At 35.1% G+C, this 25,625-nt stretch overlaps 1 protein-coding gene across 1 annotated transcript in view; it reads right to left on the bottom strand.

Moving 5' to 3' along the window:
- vex (somatomedin B and thrombospondin type 1 domain containing protein vexed) overlaps window positions 1–19,628 on the bottom strand; it is a 457,064-nt gene extending 437,436 nt beyond the window's left edge. Inside the window, exon 1 of the mRNA XM_089645413.1 lies at window positions 19,391–19,628. Coding sequence (XP_089501539.1) covers window positions 19,391–19,628 — 238 coding nt within the window. The remainder of the gene's footprint in view (window positions 1–19,390) is intronic.
- Window positions 19,629–25,625: the final 5,997 nt, after the last annotated feature.

Here is a 25,625-nt window from a genome sequence, read left to right as displayed (position 1 = left end):
AATAGAATCTGAACGGCAGACATTTTTAATTACATCTACTTATATTTTACTTTTGCTAACTACCCCACTTTCCGACATTTAACCGAGCTGAAACTTGGCAGTTTGACTCGTTGTCGATGACAAAGCAATTTATCAATCACATACACACACGCAGATATATATATGCATTTCTCTGAAATCGGATGACATTCCAGCAGTTTAAAAGAAATAAGCGTATTGTAGGGAATAAGAACTAACAACGATTTATGCAGAAGATTCTTTTTGCCGCTGGCAACATTTAGACGATCGCCACACTGCCTCGAGCCGCGTTTATTAATATTATTCGGGATCTTTCTTCCTTCGTTGAAAGTTCGTTCTTATTACCTTCTGATAAACTTACGATTGATTCGTGTATAAATTTAAATAAACAATAAAGTTTTATTTATTACAACCGTTGTTTTCTATGTTTCTTACATTTATGTAATCTATCGACACCCGATCGGTGAAGGAAAGCCAGCGATTTCATTGTAATAGCCATATTATGTTCTACCCTATCGGCATTTGGCGAGGTTAGTAGAGTTGTCGACTCCAGTTCCTGGTGAGGATGTTTCAATCTTCAGTCAAACCATTTTCTTCTTTTAATAGACATTTCAATATAGATATTATTAATTTATTACTTTCAATTTGTATTAATATTTCAGGAGACTAACTATTGCTTTTAATTATTTGTTATCCTTTATGCTATGCATAAAACCTTGTCTTATAAACATTAGTTTATCATTAAAAAATAATAATATTTGACAAGTCAAAAAATATTTCACCAATAAATGATGATATCATATGTCTCGACGCCATCTAGTGAGAAATTTAGCACTAACAAATCCTTTCCTACAAAAATAAAGTTGGTTGTTTACATGTGGAAAAAATATAATAAGCAGTAATTGTTTACTGAGGTACTAGTACATATTGAATCATTTGGCGGGTTGGAAATAAGCCGACATAGCTCAGTGGTTACAAAGCACCTGACCAGACATCAAAAGGCACGGGTTCAATTCCCGTTGGCAGCATTTATTTTTACTTTGGAGATATTTTCAATTTGTATTAATATTTCAGAAGACTAAATTATTTAGATATTATAAAAAACAACTTTATAATTCACCGGTTTATTTTTTTACATCTATTTGAATTTAACTTTTGTTTTCAGAAATGAGTGAAAGCAAATCATAGAAGCGTAAATTAACCCATTTCCCGACGTTCGATAGAGCTGAAACTCTGTAGATAGGACTAAGCATTAAAACCGCTCGACAAACAGAATCTAGAAACTTTCGTTTTCGAGCTCAAAACTTGTTTTTATTTATTTTGGAAATAATTTTATAAGAAAGCAAAAAAGTTAATCTAAGGAAACTGTCACAGATAATCTTAGCAATAATACTGTATTTTTCAGAAGTTATTTCCTTAACGCGTTCATATATACTATTGAAAAATATTTTTTTTAGTAGTTTACATTTATATTTTTTATTGAGTAATTTATTTTTTTAATTGTATTCTACTCAAGCGAAACGATAGGAAAACCTTCAATTTATCTAATGCATATGTTTTGGTATTCATAATGTAAACCAATTCGTTATAAAGATTAATCAAAATAGTGATTTAGCATTATGCTTCGCCTCAATGATTGAACACAATTATCGCATATTTGAATCAGAAAAAATATTAAAATGTTCTACATTTAGTTTGGGAAGAATTTCGCAATCATACATAAAGAAAGCAGCTAATAAAAATATGCGTCAAGAAAATGAAGATGATGTTGGTAGTTCTTAGTCGAAGTATGATAAAGTTAAATATTAGCAGGGATAGGGTCGGATTAGCTTGGTGGTAGGTACAGCAAAACCCCGACAGGGCTCAAGTCCTCGGTTCAATTCCTAAATACGACCGAATCTTTGTTTTTAATTTGGCTAGTAATAGTCGCTAATACTGTCTTCAATGATTAAATATTACAATTAGAGATTTTACTCGTTATTAATTTTCACAAAAAAAATGGTGTTTCAAGTCATCTGCAAAAAGTAAAGTAACAAGAAGGTTATAATATGCATGAACTGTCTGATTATGTATTTTTACTTTCCACAGAGAAATATTTAGACACAAAGGATCACATTAAGGAAATCTTCAATTGAATTTGGTAACAACACGAAGAAAACTTATTGCTTATTTATTAAGAACCGGTTAAAAACGGGGTTGCAGATCTTTAACGAATGAATCGAAAGGCTTCCTAATAAACTTTCAGTAAAACACGAACGTGTTATCGCGATGTCCGGACACAGGTTCATACAAATTCTAATATTTTTACATTTTGTCATTGTATATTATCACGTAAAATGCAGGCGCTTGAACACGTATTCCAATATATTAAAAATTTACTAAAAATGTATCAGAAAGAGGTCTGCAGTCCCGTTTTAAGAAAGTCTAAATTTAAGAGATTTTAAATATTTTTTAAAGATAAGCTTATGTTTACAAGATGAGGTTTTATATGTAAAGTACCATGAATAAGTTTTTACTTCGTAGTATTTTTATTTTCACTTTGCATAATATGTTTTGTTCCTTTAAGATGAAAAATGACTTGCTTATTTATAAAAAATCTAAAAAAATAATAAAAGCAATATTTTTTAGTCTGAAACACCCTCATACGTTGAAAAAAAGAAAAAAGAAAAACCGCCGATAAAATCAAACCCCTTGCCTTCTGATTGCCGGTAAGGTGAACAATAAAAAAGAAAAAAATAAATAAGTTATAATAATTGCATAAAATACTAATATTTGATTTCTTTAGCGCTCTATAGCAGATGTAGCATAGTATCAGAAGGCTACAAGTTCGATTACCGTCGGCAGCATTTTTTTTTCTCCGAAGATTTTTTAAATTTATATATTTCTATTTATATATTTTATTATTGCTTATAATAATTTGTTAGAATTTTAATAAATTAACAATAGTTATTTTTTATCGTACAGGAACAAAAAATATTATGTGAACTGAAAATATAGATACTACTAAGTAAAGACTACGCAAATTAAATAAAGCTTACAGTTTGAACGTTTTTTGTGTCTTAGACTTTACAAGAACAGATTTTTAGTTCATAGTTAAGATTCTGCGGATTTTCACTTAAAACAACTTTAAATAAATACATTATATTACGTGTATCCGAGAGTACATACCGCATCATTACAATGTACTCTTCCACTTCGTGAGATTACAATGCGGCATTATGAGAGATTTACAATAACGAAATCAGAACGAAACGTTGAAATGTGTTGGATTGTGTTCAACCATTGTGGCTCCACATAATCAGTCTGCCATCCATCATCATCAGCGTACCAACAGCCAACTACCAGGTCCGTATTTAGGTAACAAGCCCCCCTAGGCAATCACCTTTGCCCCACTTTGTTAACCCATAAAGGTGAGAAAAAAATCTATGCTGGATTTTTCATATTAATAACAGGATAATATATTTATATTGAATTGCTAGGCTGTACATGTTTTCATTAATTACAAACATATTTAGAAAAACATACTCATTATGTACATACAGATACAGAAAAAAACATACTAACCTGGCAGGTCACTTCAGATAAATACACCTTTATCAAAAAGTTTACGACTTTGCACGAAGAGAACACTGTTTTTATTTTTTTATTTATTGGGCTATTTGTGAGATATCACCTCAGGGGAGCTTTAAAGTTGATGCAGGTACTACAAAAAATTAAATATTACAAAAATAAAGTGAAGTTAAGATAAGTAAAATGAAGTACGGAAACAGGTGACACGAAGATAGAAGATAGAGACTCTGCAGCAAGAATTCTAGGTGGTGAAGAAACTGGACCAGCTGCTGCAGCGAAAGAGTCTACCAGAGAGCTGCACCAACAGTGCTAGCACGAGGTTCGTCATCCTTCCAGGTATGTGTCTGCTGCTAATAAAGCGCTGACACAATATCCTCTCACAGATACCAGACCTTGGCAGCAACGCTGTGACGTTCGACGAAGATAGAAGATGGAGACTCTGCAGCAATAATCCTAGGGGGTGAAGAAACTATACTAAAACTTTAATAAAAACATATAATTCGATTTTACCATTGCTATGTTACCCTCCATTACTATTTGATTTCAATTTATTAGAAGATTAGTGGCAAAAGTAGAGTTAATATATTTATTTTAAGGACGAGATAATTTAGGTCTTTAAACATTCTATATATTTTCCTCTAGATTTAAAGTAATTACATCACATCACTATACCAGAGATTAGTGACCTAGCAACAAGATACAATAGGGTATATTACATCACATCACTGCACCAGAGATAAGTGAGCTAGAAACAAGATACAGTAGGGTTTATTTAGTTTTTATTTATTCTAGAATTAGATTCCGATAAGGTATTTTTATTTCGTTTTTATTCATGAACTAGCTGAAGTTCCCGGCATTGCCCGTATAGAGTTTTTCAGACAGTTCAAACTTAAAAAATTAAATAAAATTATTCAATCAATCCATATTTTTCATTTTGAGGGTTTGAAGGTTTATTTAGAAGAATTTAAAATTAGTACAAAAAGTATATAAAAGAAAATAAGGAGTATATAGGTTAAGATACCATATGTAATATACAATTAAATACACATATACACATAAATATATGAGAAGTTATTAAAATTATTTACACTGAGTATTTATTACTAGGTAAGCCAATATAAAAATATGGTAAACAGTTGATGAGTATGTGCGAGTTATAGTGACATACATGGATAAATTATTCTTATGAATTTTAAGTATAGATTCTTGTGTTACTAAAGTTCTGATATTTTTTGTTACGTTGCAATGGAAATGATTTTTTTCTCACTATTGATTATTTTTTCAATTCTTCCGGGGTAATAATTACATTTTGATGTTTCTAAATTTGCGCGTTTATTTGGCTGTCTTAAATTTTTATAATCTGTTCAAAAGTTAATTTTAAATATATATAATATTAAGGCGAACTGAGTTCTGCATGTTTCTGTAGGCGAATGTGTGGATGCACGGTTAGGTAGAAACTGTGCAGGTGTGTGGGTCGAGCGCGATTCGGTAATCCTCGGCAATGCTCGTGCATTGATGTGAATCATTCTGAATCGAATCGCGCGCTCGCGAACAGCATTTAATTAAGCTCATGTAAAGACTAAATAAAGTAACACTTTTCATTTAAAATAGATATTATTATTCAATTCAATCCATTCTCTTAATCCTGCTCAAACAGGTTATGGGCCCAGTTAACGTATAACTAAAAATTAAGAGAACGCGAGTGAAATTATTCGACAAGTCTCAAGTGGTGCGGAACGGAAGTCGGCCATTGTTTTAGTGTCAGAGCTAACTGTTTGAAAACGAGCGTGAAGTGTGAATAAAATTCACGATGTCGGTCGGCATCTCGGTGAAGGGTGTGAAGCCTTTCGATGGAACAAACTTCCAGGGCTGGAAAGCTCAAGTGAGTGCACTATTTGTGATGAACGATGTTCTCGATGTCGTCGATGGCACGAGAGAGAAGCCTGCTGCTGGCGATGGACATGCGGCCGCGCTGAAGAAAAACGTGAAAGATGACGCAACGGCAAAATTCATAATTCTGTCAAATCTTGACGAGGCTCAACAAGTGTGTGTGTTGTCGTGCATCTCTGCGAAAGAGATGTGGGACAAATTGTGTCTCATTCACGAGCAGAAAACCGCGTCAAACAAGCTGGGTCTGCTACAAAGATTTCACGCTTATCGGATGAGCGAAGCAGACACTGCGGTTCAGCATGTGGCCAGGGTGATGAATATGGCGAGTCAACTGAAGGACGTCGGTGAGAATGTATCAGACGCTACGATAATGGCAAAAATACTCGCGAGTCTCACCAAAAAGTTTAGCACGCTGCAGGTGGCGTGGGACAGCGTAGACCCTGCGCGACAAACTCTTGATAATCTCCAGGAACGGCTAATAAGAGAGGACACGAGGCTCAGCGGCGAAGAAGAAGAAGCGTCGGAAGCGCTGGCTGCAATAGCCAAAAATCGTCGTGGGCGAGGAACAAAAAGTGCTGAAAAGGACATGAAGAAAGTGCAGTGTTATAAATGCCAAGGCATGGGACATATTGCGAGTCAGTGTCGGAATAAGCGGAAGCCACGTGACGACGGCGAAACATCAAGTGATTGCGCGTTTGTAGGAGAGACAGGCAGCTCGATCGCGTCGGGCATGAAAAATAGCGCGCTTATACCGTGGACGGAGAGTGGCGTAATGGCGATCGATCAAAGCGAGGTCTGGCTGATCGACAGCGGCGCATCGAAACATCTAACCTACCGACGTGACTGGCTGACTGACTACAAGCCGGATAACACGGGCGCTACAGTATCGCTTGGTGACAATCAGATATGCGACGTCGCTGGTGAAGGCACGGTGCGAATTAAAAAATTGATCGATGGAGTGTGGCAAGATGCGAGAATTGAAAAAGTGCTACACGTTCCGAAATTGAGAAAAAACTTATTCTCCGTCGGAGTATGTACAAAGAAGGGACTCGGAGTGCGTTTCGAAAATAATCGGGTTATTGTGGATCGCGACGGTGAAGTGCTCGGGACGGGAATGAAACAAAACAATGACGTGTATCGCATGTTCTTCAAGGTCACGAAACAAGGAAGCACAGAAGAAGCTAACGTAGCTACGACAAATTTAACTGTGTGGCACGAGCGATTGGGACACGTCGGGAAACGAGCGATTCGTGAATTAGCAGAAAAGGGGCTCGTGAGTGGAGTAACATTTTCAGACAAAAGTGACGTCTTCTGTGAACCGTGCCAATTTGGGAAATCGCACAGGCTGCCCTTCAACAAGAAACTGGAGCGAAATAAGAAAATAAAGCCAGGCGAGAAAATGCATTCAGATGTCTGTGGGCCGATGTCAACGAATTCTGTCGGAGGATCGAGGTATTTTTTGACATTTAAAGATGAAGCTACCGGCTACAGACACGTGTACTTCATAAAAACGAAATCCGAGGTGTACGAAAAATTCAAGATCTTCGAAAAAATGATCGAAAATAAGTTCGGAAGAAAAATGAAAACTCTTCGCTCCGACAATGGCCGAGAATTTTGCAATGACCAGATGGATAAATACCTCGAAGAATGCGGAATAAAGCGAGAGACAACAGCGCCATACAATCCGGAGCAAAATGGCAAAGCTGAACGCGACAATCGGACGATTGTTGAAAGTGCTCGTACAATGATAATCGCGAAGAATCTTCCATTAACCCTTTGGGCGGAAGCAGTGAATTGTGCCGTATACGTTCTCAACCGAACAGTGTGGACAAGTGGTGCAGTAACGCCGTACGAAGCGTGGATTGGAAAAGCTCCGAATCTGAAACATCTTCGAATCTTTGGATCAGACGCGTATGTGCACACTCCCAAACAATTCACACGAAAATTCGATGCACGAGCGAGCAAAAAGATATTCGTCGGATATACGGAAGAATCGACGAATTACCGGGTGTATGATCCTGAAAAGAAAAAGGTCAGTGTGGTTCGAAATGTTGTGTTCAACGAAAAAATCGGGGCGCCAGTGGCGAAAGAAAACGAGAAGGAGGAGGAATACGAAACAATTCTTTCACGACCCGAGGAACGAGAGAACGAGGCACGAGAGAACGAGAACGTGAACGACAATGTGATCAACAACGAAGAAAACGACCAAAACGAACAAGAGGACGATCAAGACTGTGAAGATCGAAGAATCCTGCGAGATCGAGCACTGATTAAAACTCCTAGAAGGTATCAACACGAGGAAAACGACCAAAACGAACAAGAGGACGATCAAGACTGTGAAGATCGAAGAATCCTGCGAGATCGAGCACTGATTAAAACTCCTAGAAGGTATCAACACAATGCAAATGTGGCGGAGTACATAGTCCCATTAACGTACGAAGAAGCGACGAATAGCACTGAAGCTGCGCAGTGGGCGGGTGCTATTAAATTCGAATTTAAAGCACATGAAGAAAATCGTACGTGGGAACTCGTGAAGAAAACGCCGGAGATGAGACTAATTGACTCGAAATGGGTGTTTCGGGTAAAGACGGATGTCGACGGGAAGTCACATCGTTTCAAGGCTCGATTGTGCGCAAGGGGCTTCTTGCAAAGAGAGGGGATTGACTTCAAGGAAACGTTTTCCCCAGTGGTGAGATATGACTCGCTGAGAATTTTGCTGGCAACGATAGCCGCGGAAAATCTTGAAGTAATGCAATTTGACGTTCAAACTGCATTCCTGTATGGCAAACTAGAAGAAACAATTTTCATGAAAGTTCCGGAAGGACTGAAGCTGAAAGAAGACAAAAGGAACGTCGCATGCAAGCTCGAGAGGGCTCTCTACGGGCTCAAACAAGCCCCAAGATGTTGGAATCAACGATTCAACAAGTTTTTGAAAGAATTCAACTTCGTAGAATGCGAAGCAGACAAATGTGTATTTACTGGAAGGATTAAAAACAACAAAGTATATCTGGCGCTATTCGTCGATGATGGGCTAGTAGCCTCGAACAATATAGAGACCCTTAAGGAAATTATTCAACGACTAAGCGAAACATTTAAAATAACAGTCGAGGACTCGAATATTTTTGTCGGCTTACAAATAAAAAGGGATAGAGAGAGAGGTAAACTGATGATTCATCAGAGCGCGTACACGCAGAAAATAATTGAAAAATTCGGAATGGCGGATGCGAAAACAGTGTGCGTGCCAGCGGATCCGCACGCAGCACTGATTCCAGTTGTGGAAAACAATAAAACTAAAAATGTACCGTATCGCGAAGCAGTAGGGTCTCTGGTTTTCCTAGCGGCTGTATCGAGGCCAGACATCGCGTTCGCAGTAAATGCAGTAAGCAAGTATTTGAACGAGCACAATTCATCGCATTGGCAAGCAGTAAAGAGAATATTTGCATATCTAAAAGGCACAACTGATTATGGTATTGAATATCAAAGCGGTGGTAGTGAACCAAAATTGATAGGTTTCTCGGATGCTGACTACGCCGGGGATGTAGAAACGCGAAGGTCGACAACAGGATACGTTTTCTGTCTCGCGAACGGGGCCGTAACGTGGTCGTCACAGCGTCAAAGACTGGTGACGCTAAGTACAACGGAAGCCGAGTACGTAGCTGCATCGGCAGCAGCTCGGGAAGTAGTCTGGATCAGAAAGCTGTTATCGGACATCGGATGTCCATGTAATGAAGAAACAACGCTTTACGTTGACAACCAAAGTGCAATTCAATTAGTCAGAAATCCAGTATTTCACAAAAGAACGAAGCATATAGACATACACTTCCATTTTATCCGCGAGAAAGTGAATGATAAAGAAATTGTAGTTAAATATGTTCCATCTGCAAATCAGAGAGCAGATATATTTACGAAGGCGCTGCCGCGAGACCGGTTCCAGGATCTATGCTATAAGCTAAATATGGTAACGAGAAATGAGAAACACTCGAACGGCGGTAGTATTAAGGCGAACTGAGTTCTGCATGTTTCTGTAGGCGAATGTGTGGATGCACGGTTAGGTAGAAACTGTGCAAGTGTGTGGGTCGAGCGCGATTCGGTAATCCTCGGCAATGCTCGTGCATTGATGTGAATCATTCTGAATCGAATCGCGCGCTCGCGAACAGCATTTAATTAAGCTCATGTAAAGACTAAATAAAGTAACACTTTTCATTTAAAATAGATATTATTATTCAATTCAATCCATTCTCTTAATCCTGCTCAAACATATAATATAATAAAAAAAATGTATAATAAAAAAATAGTTTTGTTATTTACAAGATTTTTTATTAAACCAGTTAAACATATTCATACTATACAAGCATCAACAAACAATTTAAAATCTCATCATTTTCTTCTTTTGAATAATGATGGAACAATCATCAACCATCTTACGTTTCAGAAGTCTACTGGCCCCGGGCCCAAAAGTTTTCACAGCGCTGAAACCAAATGTAGCGCCAGCAACAAACATCGACTTGGAAGTTTTCTTGGCCAAATGCTCTTCGGTATTGAAACGTCGAAGATTGAGAGGATCACAGATCCTTGACGAACGCACATATCTCCGAAGTCGGGTCCTTAGAACTTTATCTCCCTTGATGACTGAAGACCACACGGGGTCAACCTTGGATGCCGAAAGCAAGGAATTGTCATCAAGTTTTCTGAAGATAATAGATGCGATTTCTAAAGGCAATCTGCTTATCAAATCAGTAACATCAGCTACAACTCGAGTAACTCCCATCACACACAATAGCGAATAGAATGTATCCATATCCAGTATTAATAGCAATGCAGTCGAAGAGATTGTAAAATTTTGATTGGTTTGGTTTTAGATTTCCAGGAAATTTGATGGTAGTCCGTTGGATTCGGTAATACCGTGTTGCGGACTTGCATTATTATTGCAAAAAATATTTTTTTCGACTCTATTATAAAACATCGACTTTTCTCTGCTTTCTATAAATACAATATGCACGTATTATATATGTAAACCTTGCGGGAGAAATTTTCTAAATGATATTGAAAATCCTATTGAAATCCAGTGCGTAGTTTAGGAGAACTAAGCGCACAAACAGACAGACGCGAAAAGCAATTTTATTAAGCGTTGACGTCACGCCAGGCAACGTTGGTGACAGCCGTCTTACCAGACGTTGGCGGTTTTTATGTTCAAATCAATAATCTTGAATAAAAATATTAAAATTAAACATTTTCAGCACAATCAGAATTACAGAATTTTTTTTTAAATCTTCCACGCATTTTTAATGGTATTCATAGATTGGGGAAATACCCAAAAAGGTGATTCTTTACAACATATATGGTTAATGAATATGATATCGAAGGTTACGAAAAATAGTAATAAGTAAGAGAATAATTATGTATGCAGAAAACTGTTCACTTTTTGTATAAAAAGATGTTTGGCTTATTTTTTTTTTTTTTTTGGTTTTAGGCATTTCACCCTGAAAAGAGTGCTTCGTGTGGCTTATTTTTAATAATAATGAAAACACGATAATCACGGAAAAAAGTGGTACAAATAATGTTTGGCGTTTGGATAGCGAGTAGCTTCCCAAGGATTGCACGTTTGCACTATTTACCGCTGAAGCGTTACTTGTACGTTTTTATGAACTTTTTATTTTCATAATTCATAACGCACATTTCGGATTAATTTCTGACTCGCTATTGGGCAAAATCATCATCAAGGACGGGTGGATTTTTAGTACGGAATTTGATTGACGCCCTGTTTAAAGTGTGGTAAAATTAATTAAAAATATATATATATTACTTGGTAATGTGATTGTCACTGGGTGCTTTACTCGTGCTGAGGCCCCCATTTTACAATTTTAAGTGACAAATTATGTAAGTAAATAAAGGAGACTGTGTTGAAATTATGTAATTTATTCTTATTTTTTATTCTTCAATACAATACCCGCTAAACTGCCAAAGCATTATGTCAGCAAATAATTAAACCAAATAATTAAGGCAGTTATAAAAATAAGCAAAACTTATGAAATTTCTTATTGTAGCACTTCTGCAATATTCTTCTACTGAAATTAAGTAATTTTTTTAATCCTTTATTTTTATATGGTTGTAAAAGGTAAAAAACCCTACCCTTTACCCTTTAAAATCATATAAAAATAAAGGATTTTTTTATTCTTGTTCGAGTCCATGTGTTTAAAATGTAGTTTCCAGGGGATAGCTAGGGATAGATACATATTTTGTCCTCTTTCACATAATTAATTTTTTTTTTACTTAATTCCAGTAGAAGAATATTGCAGGAGTGCTACAATAAGCAGCACATTAACCAATTTAATTAGGCGAGAGGATCGAACATGGAAAACATATGTGACAAGAGGATTTATCTACTATCGCCTTGCTTATAGGTCTGAATTTTTTCCAGAGATATTGATTGCACAAATGACCAAAACAATTTAACGGAAATCGATTGTTCAGAGTATTCAGAACAGTTGTAGCAAGATATTCCACCTTTTGGCCATAATATGGAAACAACTTACACGTTTTTTTTTATTATGCCTAAAAATATTTTAACTATTGCATTCATGGTTAAAGTGATGAGGTTTATCCGGGTCCTAGCGGCGGATGCATTTTACATCAACTGCGTGACAGGCAGATCCCAAGAGAAACGTTTTTACCTCTCCAGGGATGGATTCATACGTCCGTCACTCCCTGACGCACTGACCCCAGATTCCTACCAACCCCTCGTGCATTTTCCTTCCCAGAACTACCTCTCTTTTCTTCCCTAAAAAGACCATTCACACAGCGGAGTGTGTGGAGCTAATATGTATATTTATTTTATTTGCATAATTTTATGCGGACCGTGGTAACTTGATTGCATACGAGGATGAGAGGTAAGCCGAAGGTCACGAATCCCGGCGTATGCATGTAAATTTTATTTGATTGATTTGTGTTTTTTACAACTTATTCATTTAAATAATATGAGGTATAAAGGCACGTTCCATAGTGGAAGATACTCTCAGCATCTTGGTGTAAGACCATCCTTTGAATCGAAACGTTGCTTGAAATGGCTTTACGATGTTGTGTGATCAGGTCTGAATAGCCAAGTACTTCTCCATCGTCCTCAACCCCATCTTCTTCCCCTCTACACCACCTTCAGCCTCGCAACATACCCCAATTGGGGATATCATAGTCTCACTGGCTCCAGATGGTTGGGAACACAAACAAAACTAACTGTTATATCTGTCTTATCAAAAGTGAGGTCCTCTACTCGTCTGAAGCATATTTCGTGACCTCAAACGCGACGGGTAGGCCTTTTCCTCCACTCTCCTCTTTCCAACTCACAGATAAACTCCTGATCAATATGCCTTTCCAAATCAACGGAGTACCACAGATTCTACCGGCTGCGCCTTATGTTATATCAGTCTTACTTTGCAGATTTAAGGGCTGGGAATTCTTTGTTAAAAAGTAAAAGGTTCTTCTTATAATTGATTTTATTTACATTATAAATAATAGGTCTGGATTTAACTAAATTGTTCATTACCCGAGGGTTGGTAATTCTCTGGTTCGAGAAGCTTGTTGCCTGTCAATAACATCCCGCAGGTAATTGCTACAATCTAGCGACATCTGTCGGACTCTGGAGTAAGCTTTATGACTAGCGCCATCTAACGCTTAAATATTCAACTTATTACCATACATCACACTAACCAGTCTTTCGAACTGTGGCTAAATGCCGCCCCATAAAATTAGCCGCCCTAGACATCTGCCCAGTTTGCCCGGGCTTAATACGGCCCTGCTATCCACCCCCAATCCAACTCGTTTTAGGCGCCGCTATATACCAAACTGAACTGCCTAAAACTCCTTCAGCGGGAGTTGGTACTGAATGAAATCTGCTAATATGAATATAATGTTGTATTCAACGTATAACTTTGGACGCGTGTGCTAATATAGAAAATAGAGATGGATCAGTTATGTAAGGGTATGATAAAGGCCTTTGTTATGCACTTGCTTTGAGTTCTTCCGAAAGCAAAATAATTGATTACCTACTTTAGACACTTTTTACATTTGAAAATCTGGATAAATATGTTTTTAAAACTTTCAAATAAAATGACAATCATTTTGTACGAACCACTAATTTAATGAAGCACTGACTTTGCTACCCGGTTTCGCCCGAAGTATGATTAACAAAGTATAGAAATAGCCTTGACAGCCTCCGTGGTCGAGGGGAAAGGCTCTCGACAAGCGATTCGAAGGTCGCGTGTGCAAATATCGGCCTGCGCAAGTAAATTTTATTTTTGGTGGATTTGTGTTATTTCACAATGTATTCATTTAAAGTACCATACCCTATTCTTGCAGCACTTTCAGGAGTGGAAGATATTTGTGCTATTCAAAACAATATATAGTATGCTTGCAAAACGTTCCAGAGTTGCAGATAATCTCAGTATCACCCTGGTTTCAGATATTTCTAACTTTCTTCTTCCCCTCCCCACTTCCTGTCTCACAACATAACCCAATTGGGGATGCCACAATCTCACTAGCTCCAGACGGTTGTATTCAGATAAAAAAAATAAAATGGTCATGGTAATCTCATTGTTGACGCAACTATCTTCCTTTAAAATTGTCCTTGCAATTTTTCCCATCCTATTCTACCTACAAGTACCTGTCATTATCCGACTACACCCACGTATGTGTGACATTTTACAACAATAAACGCAACTGTCAAACCAGTTTATTGGTGAAGCCTGTTTGATTAACATCTCTTTGTGATCAGTGCCTTTTATTGATATCAACTCAGGATAGAAAGCCTGTGCAGTGAACACATTCGGTTCCCTCAGTGTGTTTCTTATACAACCTGGATGTTATGAAAGCTTGCGTGTGAAATAAATCATATCTCCTGTGAGTGAAACCAACAATCAATATTTTTGAAGAACATCAAAGTGGTAAGTCGGATTCCTTCCCTAATCCATCACCATCTCCAACCATAGTTGTGTCAACTTCAAAGATCACAATTAATTTTTACAGTCCACTCTTGATTCGCCTATTGCAATCACACCATTTTAACCAGATTACCAATAATTTTAAGGGATTCTTAATAAATAAGCAATACTCATTATTTTCCGTGTAAAAATATATATTTCAGGAACGGAAGAGAAGTTAAGCTTAAAACAGTGTAATTTCCACTTAGTAATGTCAATGAATATTTAACGGTACGTAATATAGATTATTAAGGGTTGAAAATTCTGGATGGTCTACCCGTGCGAGAATTTCTATTACTCCTCTGAGGGGAGCAGTAGCAGCGGTAGGAATGATCCAGTAATTGTGTGTTTAGGATATTGCCCGGGGAACCCGTCGCCTCAGACCATTCTACCCCTAATCGATTAACTATGCAGTAGATATCATTGTTCAGTCAGGCATGAAATTTCGGGATGATCGAAGCATCCCCCCTTCATATTATCAAATCTGAAGTGGGTTAGCGATTTGAAGGGGAAATAATGCGACGTATCTAATTGATACGGGTTTCACAGTACCTAATCTTTATTAAAAACAAATAATTAGGTACATCACGTCAAATTGTAAAAAAACTCTCAGTGTCGCCATGGAAGGAGTCCAATATCCAGGATCCAAAACATGTTGCTCAATAATATTTTTAACTATTAATGTAGCACAAAAAACGAATAATTAGAACCTTACAATCAGTGGCGGCTCGTGACTTTTGGGTGTACTAGAGTGCTGATATTACAAAAAATGTCCGAAAATGATTTTTATTTTTTTTGAAAATTCGGTTTTTGTATGAAGATTTTCAGGAAATTTTAATTTGACCGTGCACCGCTCGGATTTCCTGAAAATCTTCATACAAAAAACCGAATTTTCAAAAAAAAAAATCATTTTCGGATACAACACCAAAAATGTCGAATTTGTCAAAATTAGCACTCTATCACGCTCAAAAGTCACAAGCCGCCACTTTCGAGGATCCCACCACTCACAAGCCGCCACTGTTTACAATTTTTCCCTTTCTCCCTCTTCATTTAAAAAAAATTGAATATCGCTTAAAAGTCCCAACTGCTCCCAACCGTCTGGAGCCAGTGAGACTATGGCATTCCCAATTGGGGTATTTTGTGAGGCTGAAGGTTCATGTAGACCGGGATTCATGTAGACCAGAGATGGGCAAACTTTTTAAGGAAAGGGCCAGATAAAATAAAAAATTATCTAGGCGGGCCGGAAAAAAAATTTAATAATTTTATTTTTTTATTATTGATATAAGTACTTTATTTTTTAATTTTTACATCATGCATAATATTGAGTACATTATATGCTAAAATGGTAAAAAAGTAACAAAAATTGATTATTCTTTAGAAGAGTATGAAGGCGTATGTGACAGATGAAACTGTGGCTGAACTTCTAAAAGTTTATCATCGCGTCGCGTCGTGACTGTCCGAACTACACTGATGAACATTGAACGATTGAACACTGACCTTGACAACAGAGGAAACGAAAATGGTAGCTCCAGATTCGTCCCGAACTTAGCCGAGCAACACACGCATTGCACTTCACATCGCCATGCATTCGCCATGCTACCGATCTGCAAAGCGCGAGGTTGTGTGCAGACTAATATTAGATGCAATAATACCGTACTTAAAACACAATGAGAAGGAAACTGTTAAGTATTCTATTCTATCTACGTAGAAAATACATTTTGTTCAATTGGTAAATTGTGGTAGGGTTATTCAAAACAATGTCGCGGGCCGGATTGACTAGCCTGGCGGGCCGGACTTGGCCCGCGGGCCGTACTTTGCCCATCACTGATGTAGACCAATTTTTTAAAATCTTAAACTTCTGAAAGTGACGGACATATATATAATGGAGTCATGCCTGTTAGTACGATCATCTCCAGAAAAGTTCCCACAAAAAAACTCAACACATAAACACGCTACAAGGTTCACAGAAAACCTATTAATCCCAAAAGCAAACAAAACTATTTTTCAAAAAGGACCACACTACATGGCCATTAAAATATATAACAACCTTCCACGTAGCATCAAACAAATAACCGACACACTTAAATTTAAATCAACACTAAAAAAAAATCTTTTCAACAAATGTCACTACACCTTGAATGAATACCTTACGTGATTTAAAAACCTCTGTTTTTTTTATTTTTTATGTACTGTTATTTATTTTTATTTATTTGTTAACATTTAATTGTTGGGTTATGTGATATAATGTGTATTTGTTGGGTTAGCTAGAAGAAATAGGATGTAACCTATAACTTGTACCCTTTGTACTCTTTTTGTGCAATAAATATTTTTTTGAATTTTGATTTTTTTTTTTTGGAAGGGAAAAGACATGGGGAAGAGGAAAATACCTGGCTTTTCAGATCTGGTCAATAAACGTGGCTATAGCTAATTCAAGCAACGTTGAATGGTGGTCTGCACCATTGCGATACTGAGGATACTAAGAGTATCTTCCACTCTGAATAAGTTTACTATATATTATTTTTAATGAATAAATTGTGAAATAACAAAAATTCATCAAATAAAATTTGCTTGCGCATGCCGGGGCTTGAACCCGCGACCTTCGGATTGCTAGTTGAGAGACTTACCCCTCGACCACGGAGGCCAAAGGATACCGTCTACATCGATAATATTCTGCTTTATATTATTAGATATATCAGGAATCTGAAAATGCAATAGACAGGAATTCGCAAAAAATAAATAAAATTAATGTTACATTATCAATGAATGGAACATTACTCCAAGAATCTCGTTTCTCTTCTCCTATTACTTCCCGAGTAAATGAATTTTAAAATATATTAAATACAAAATTTCCTTGACTACCTGTTTACTATGTAAACTTCAAGATGTATTCCCTGTATCTCTTCTGCATGCCACATATGATGCTATGATCCAGTCCCATCTGAGTTATCTAGTAAGTATCTGGGACACCGTTACCAAGAAACAAACATTCGAAACAAGTTATTCAAAATAAAGCCGTTAGGAATATATCCTGCCAAAAGTTAGCTTAATTTTTTCGGATTTTTAGTTAGCTATGATTTTAATGTTTATGTATTTTAGAGTTTATGTATTTTAATCTTTATGTACTTTAATAATTATGAATTTTAATCTTTTAATATTTTTATGTTTATGTATTTTAAAAATCATATATTTTAATCTTTGTGTTGTTTAATCATTATTTTAATTTTTATGTATTTTAATCTTTGATGTTTAATCTTTATATATTTTAATCTTTATGTATTTAATCTTATTTTAATGTTCATGTGTTTTTTAAAGCTTATTTATTATGTGTATATCCCATATGTTTCTTTTTGTTTATTCTTGTTTGTTCTACATAACCTCACTTTTTCTAGTTTTGTATATTGTACATAAGTTTTATGATGTTGATATCAAAATACCAATTTAAAATTGTATCAACTCCCACCTATGTATTGTAAGTTCCTCTCGTCCTACAATATGTTTTGTAACTCATCGGGATCTCTCTAGCAAGAAATAAAAAAATATAAAATAATGTATGTCTATGTATTTGTAAATCTTTGTAATTTCATATTTTAATGAATATTTCAGATGAAAAAAAATTGTAAAATCAGTTAAAAATATAAGCACGTTTGTTAAAAAAACAACAATATGAATTTTGTTAAATTAACATTAACACCATTTCCCAAAACCCTCACTTTATAATGAAGATCAAACTTTTAAATTGAGTTTACTCCAAAACTTGTTTTTGTTAGTTACCAACTTTTGGCAGTAACCCCACCATATATCATATACCATGGCATACACATGCCAAAGTTGTATTTATACTCCCAGACACAAATACTTCCTTTTACGATTCCAAATGCCAAACAGACATCACAACTGCCATCCTACAAATAATTCAGCACTCCTCACACACCAACACTAAACCAGTATTTAATTCCGACATACACCAACACAAAATCAAATACACTTATCTTCATCTACTCACAAGACTTAATTTGGAATTAACTCATTACAATACATAGCATGCACGTAAAACAATGCATTACCTCATAACCTAAAACTTCCAGTAACAAATAAATTTTAAAAATGGCAAAATGATATTTCCTCAGCAGTTTTATTAACTTGTGACGCAATCTTTCTTTGAATTTCTGTAAATTTTGTACTTTTTTTCATAATGTTTTATCAAATACTTTTCAATTAATTTATGTTTGTCTTGCCTGTTTTAAAAGCTACATACACTCTTCGCGGAACTCTTTTTTAAATTCTTATTCTTATATTATATATTTTTGTTTATTGCAGAAACAAACAGTACATAATTACATAGATGACAATAGTTACAAAATTATAAAAGTTAGTACAATAATTGGTACCAATGACATGTCGCTGACATATATGCATATGAGGTATATTATACATTTTACGGTTAAGTTACATTTTTAAGTTAAGTTAAATTAGTGTGCTGGGGAAGGAGAGAGGTGTGTGTGAGTGTTTGTGTGTGTGTGTGTACGTGTGATGTATATAATAATGTTAATATATAATTATGTTAACATAATTTGCTATTAACTATATAATGTTGTCTTTCCCGAAAAAAAGTTTTATTAAACTCATTAGGAATAATTAATTATAAAAAATATTGTTACTATTTTGCAATATTTTATCACTTAAATATTTTTTGTTTAAATTAACCTGAAGTTAACATTGAACCTAGAACGTTCGAGACCATCAGTATGAGCAGCGAGTATTACGCATGGAACCTTCTATATTCAAGGCCCACCGATTTTCTTGCGAATTGCGACTACTGGAATATTCCCGTTTTCATAAGACCGTCCGTCACCCACATGATTATGCCATTTTTTTGTCAAATGTAATACCTTCAAATCTGATTTCTCAGGATTAAAAAAAAATAATAGTAAAAAATAACGTACCCCCGCAAGCGTCCTTGAAGTCCGTGCAGCAGTCACCCAGCTTGAGACACGCGTGGTCGCAGTAGCACGGCTTATCACCCAGGTCCTCCACGACCGCGTTGAGAGGCGCGCGCTGCACCACGCAGGACGAGTCGCGTCCGGCGCAGCACAGCTTGGCCTCGCGGCATGAGCCGGCCCAAGCAACGCTCACCAGCGCCAGCAGGGCTAGCGTCAGCGCGAGCTGCATGCTCGCTAGCATAGCTATACTCGCTTGTGAAACACTCTTTATGCAGCCGGCTCTGGGTTGAGCACACAATTTAAACCTGCAACAAACATAATTTTTGTTAGGTTACTGTGACTGTGAACGGTATCTTAATCACTGAGGACAATATTAACGACTCTCTAAAGAAAAATCAGAAAAAGATTCAGATGCGTATAAGATTTTTCTGTTTACCAGATAGACATCGAGTGGCATTCAATTTCAGCAAAATGTGTGAGTGCTTCCAACGGTTGATAGAATACATTGTCAACTCAACTCGATCAGATGTCGGTAGGTGAATTAATTTTAAATTCCAAGCTACCATTCATCCAAAAATTTTTACAACAAAACAAAATAGTAATTCAAAGTATGTTACATTTCGGTAGAAATATTTGACCTGGCTTGATGATTTATTGCACGATTTTGATGATTGTAATGCCACGTATACATACGCGAGCCGAACTGCCGAACTGAACCTCAACTTATGGGAAAGGAATAAAGCAACCGCAAATAGATGCGCGTTTCGCGTTTCGGTTCTCAAATGTATACATATCATAAGATTAACGTTTCATAATAATATAATTGAAATTTAATTTTTTTTTAAAGTTCAAATAATTGTCTCCCATTAAGATGTTAAAAAAGAAGAAGATGGTTTGAATGAGAGATTTAAAAAAAAGTACAACAGATTGATTATCCAATTACAGTACAATCTTCTCATTCTGACATTCTTAACAACTTTTTTGTGTGTATATCTTTGAGAAAATTGTGAAACTATTTAATAAAACACGACTTATTTAAAATAGAGTAAAAATCTCTCGACAAATGCCTAAGTTGCGTTTAAAGAAACACAGTGAATTTTTTCATACCTGAAACACGTTAAATAACAGAACAAATTGTGTTTTTAATAATTTTCGCAACATTCTTTGTGATTTTTTTCTCTACGGTATAAAACAAGATAATTTTTTTCAGGATCTTAAAAACATAGTGTTCAAGAGAAATATGTGTAGTGGTACGCCACTACTTGCGTCGGACGATCATTATAGAACACACTAGAAGTTTCGGCCTTTGCCAAGAAGCTTGTTTGGCAATATTTGTAAGTAACTATAGCAACTGGAATGTTCTAGAACGTTTCTCACCTATATAAGCGACAGCAGGAAAGAACTAGACATTACAGTAACAGCAACCTTGACACTGAGACCGAGTTATTTGCCTACGTTACGCGCTTGAAATTATATCTCGAACTTTCCTTTTCTAAAACGTTCTGCTTGTGTTTTCTACGTTTATTTTTGGATGCAATTTAATAAACCGCTCTAACCAAATTAAGTCGTAATTTATTAATATTTAAGAACACGAACGATAACTACACATGTTATAAATCGTTAGGAATTCTTAATACGTGGCTGAAAAATCAGCCCAATTCAACGGCAATATTCCAAAATCTTCCCTGCTCACTCCACCCCTGCAAGCAAGTAAGGTTGACGTTGCAGCGGCCTCGACCCGAACACTTTTTTCCTATTTTTCGCTGAAACTACATTGTATACTGGCTCCAGCGTTCCATCGCCCCCTGTCTCCTGTGTGCTCTGTGCTGGGTGCTGTCGGGTGCATTTGCATACAGATTCGATTTTAAATTAGAAATTTGCTGTTGAGTTTGCAGTAAAATTCGCTAGTAATTTTGTTGAGGAGATTTCTCGCAATAAAAAATTCTTCACTTTGAAACAGAAATCTGTTTTCTGAAGCTGCAAAAAGTATATCGAATCGATTACTTATAGGATTTTATAAGTTAAAATGAGATTCCATCTCGGCCGTTTAGTGCAAACATAAGAAATGGTGCCTTCTTTGCAATATTTCAACATGAAAAAAGTATTTTTTATTTTATTTTATTTGAGTTGTCTCGGCTTTAGGCTCATGCCCGAATCATTTCATTCGTAAAAATGTCATTTTATAATGCAATTTCCATAATATTATATAATATTGTATGTAGAAAAGTATGTGAGTCGTAATAAAGGAGAAATAAATAATTAAATTAAATTAAAATAAATATTTCAAAAAATATATTTTGTTCCGTTTTATTTTTATTCCCAGCCCACCTTGCAGCTAAAACGTGAAAAATTAGGGGATAATATAATTGTAAGATTTGTGATGCTGAAAGTATTCACTGAACAAATATTTTTAACGGGATCGTTGACGTTCAAAACACGATAAAAAATTTCGATTAAAATTTTTAACATCTGTCAAAAATTTAAACAAAAGAAATACACATTTTAAATATAGAATTATTAATTAATAAATAATTTTTGTACCTACTTTATCAATTTTCTGAAGCGTTTCCACAGTGCGTTACAATTTTGTAAATTTAATTTATTATGGGCACATCGATAAGAGTAGGGTTTACACATATTTTTTAATGTAACTGTCTCACTAAGGCTATCCTGTGTTGAGACAGGCTAAGTTCACTAACTAACTAACTAACCAACCATCACGCCGTTTCCCCGCAGGGGTAGCCAGAGAGGACGCACCGCCAAACAACTCGGTCTTGGCACACACTTCTTGCCTCATTTACATTCATACATCGTCTCATACATACTCTTTTCACAAATATTCTATTTTAATTTTTGAGTCTAACTTGGAAAATTCTATAAATATACTATGCATGTATTATACATATGAACCTTTCGAAAAAAATTCTCTAAGCGATGGTGAAAACTCAAAATCCGTTGCGAAGTTTAGAAGAATTAAGCGCACAAACAGACAAACACGGATAGCGACTTTATTTTATACTATTTAGAGATAAAGAAGATTTCGTGTGACTGTAACATCCCCAATTGGAATATATTATAATAAAACAAATAAAAAACTTTATTCCACTTAATTTTATTTTGACCGTAACCGGTTTCAGCTCGTCAAAGCCATCTTCAGACTGGTACACAAAATTCTTAGTCTACGGTTTATATACACAACATATGGGGGAGGGGGGAGAGGGGTAGTTTATAGGGTTTTAATCAATTTTATTTGTTACTAAGTCGTTTAAGATTGTTGAATTTCTAAATATTTGGTAATTCCAGTAAGCTAATTACCTTGGGTTTGTAGCTTATTTCAATATTTATTAGGGAAAAAACCTCACAGGTAATATGCATTATTAATGACCTAATTTTATTGTCAAATCATTATTTATGATGGGATTATATTTGCTTTTTGAAAAGATACATGTTTACATTTGAGAAATTATTATAAGAATTAAGAAAGTAGGGACTTAGCAACTGATACTAATAGCTTATTAATTACAAAGTTACTTATTGAAGGGGTACATGTTTACATTGAAATAGGGATGGTCTAACCTAACTACTTATTTTAATGTCGAAAATATTATGAAAATTACAATGGATACAAGAGCGGAGACTTGGCAAATGATTCTAATTGTTTATTCATTACAAAGTTAGGGTCTATTTTATTAATTAAGCGAGTAATTTCTAAAGATTCTAGTCTATCAAGTTTGTGGCCTTTATTGCAAGTATGGAGGACTTTAACATCTCTGTCTTTATCAAACGAGTGTTTGTTTTCTAATAAATGTGATGCTACATTTGACAATTCGCCTTTATTATTTACCCAATTTGTAAAATGCTCTTTAATACGGGTTTTGAAAGATCTCCCTGTTTGACCAACGTAATATGCTGGGCAGTTAGCGCAGTTCACTTGGTAAACGCCCGAGTTCTCGAGTTTATCTCTCTTATCTTTGTTGTTAATTAAAATTCTACCTAGAGAGTTTACATTATAAAAAGCTGTTTTGCATTTATCATTATTGGTTAATCTAGATATTTTTGTTGATATTTCACCAATATAAGGGATTTTAACCCATTGTTTATTACTATCTTTTTCATTTTTATTTTCAAGGCCTTGTGAAATGATTGTTAATGTAAGTTTTTTATCCTTTTTCTCTATTAGCCTATCAATAGTTTCGCTTTTGTATCCGTTGTTATTGGCGATAGTTTTAATAATATTTAATTCATTATTATAATTTATATAATTCAAAGGCACGTGTAAAAGTCTGTGAATGAGTGAATAAAATACTGATAATTTATGTGAAATGTGGTGTCTAGATGTATTGTGTATTATATTATCACTATATGTAGGTTTTCTATAAATTGAAAATTCTAATTTATTGTTAATGATTTCGATACCTATGTCGAGAAAGTTAATCTTATTACCCCCCATTTCCATTGTGAACTGGATTGATTTGTTAATTTTATTGATTTCTTTTAGAAAAATATCTAATTGTCTGTTTGTTCCTGTCCAGATAATCAGAATGTCATCTACATATCTACGGTAGAAGGCGACTTTATTAAACGATTTTAGTTTTTCGATGGATTCTTCGATATAATCCATGAAGAATTCAGCTAAGACCGGTGAAATCGGGCTCCCCATAGCTAACCCATTAGATTGGATGTAATAGTTATTATTAAATCTAAAGAAATTTTGTTCTATGCATGTATTTAGTAATCTTGTTATTTCGTTACGTTTTATTAAATTAATGTTTATTTTTTCCATGTAATTATTAATAATTATTTTTAATTCGTTTGTTGGTATGTTTGAGAACAAACTAACAACATCAAATGAAACTAAGGTGGCATTATTGGGAACTTTGATGTCTTTAATGAGGTCTATAAGTTGTAGGGAATTTATGAATCCGTATTTTGGTTTAAAATTAAGAGTATTTTTTATAATATTATTTCCAAATTTTGCTAATTTATAGGCAGGAATTTGGAAATAATATTATAAAAAATACTCTTAATTTTAAACCAAAATACGGATTCATAAATTCCCTACAACTTATAGACCTCATTAAAGACATCAAAGTTCCCAATAATGCCACCTTAGTTTCATTTGATGTTGTTAGTTTGTTCTCAAACATACCAACAAACGAATTAAAAATAATTATTAATAATTACATGGAAAAAATAAACATTAATTTAATAAAACGTAACGAAATAACAAGATTACTAAATACATGCATAGAACAAAATTTCTTTAGATTTAATAATAACTATTACATCCAATCTAATGGGTTAGCTATGGGGAGCCCGATTTCACCGGTCTTAGCTGAATTCTTCATGGATTATATCGAAGAATCCATCGAAAAACTAAAATCGTTTAATAAAGTCGCCTTCTACCGTAGATATGTAGATGACATTCTGATTATCTGGACAGGAACAAACAGACAATTAGATATTTTTCTAAAAGAAATCAATAAAATTAACAAATCAATCCAGTTCACAATGGAAATGGGGGGTAATAAGATTAACTTTCTCGACATAGGTATCGAAATCATTAACAATAAATTAGAATTTTCAATTTATAGAAAACCTACATATAGTGATAATATAATACACAATACATCTAGACACCACATTTCACATAAATTATCAGTATTTTATTCACTCATTCACAGACTTTTACACGTGCCTTTGAATTATATAAATTATAATAATGAATTAAATATTATTAAAACTATCGCCAATAACAACGGATACAAAAGCGAAACTATTGATAGGCTAATAGAGAAAAAGGATAAAAAACTTACATTAACAATCATTTCACAAGGCCTTGAAAATAAAAATGAAAAAGATAGTAATAAACAATGGGTTAAAATCCCTTATATTGGTGAAATATCAACAAAAATATCTAGATTAACCAATAATGATAAATGCAAAACAGCTTTTTATAATGTAAACTCTCTAGGTAGAATTTTAATTAACAACAAAGATAAGAGAGATAAACTCGAGAACTCGGGCGTTTACCAAGTGAACTGCGCTAACTGCCCAGCATATTACGTTGGTCAAACAGGGAGATCTTTCAAAACCCGTATTAAAGAGCATTTTACAAATTGGGTAAATAATAAAGGCGAATTGTCAAATGTAGCATCACATTTATTAGAAAACAAACACTCGTTTGATAAAGACAGAGATGTTAAAGTCCTCCATACTTGCAATAAAGGCCACAAAC

The sequence above is a fragment of the Hesperophylax consimilis genome, chromosome 22 (genome assembly GCF_061612785.1).
Source record: "Hesperophylax consimilis isolate HC1 chromosome 22, BYU_Hcon_1.0, whole genome shotgun sequence".
In the NCBI taxonomy this organism is placed as follows: domain Eukaryota; kingdom Metazoa; phylum Arthropoda; class Insecta; order Trichoptera; family Limnephilidae; genus Hesperophylax; species Hesperophylax consimilis.
Note: the sequence above shows the minus strand (reverse complement) of the source record. Positions and strands in the feature narration are given on the sequence as shown.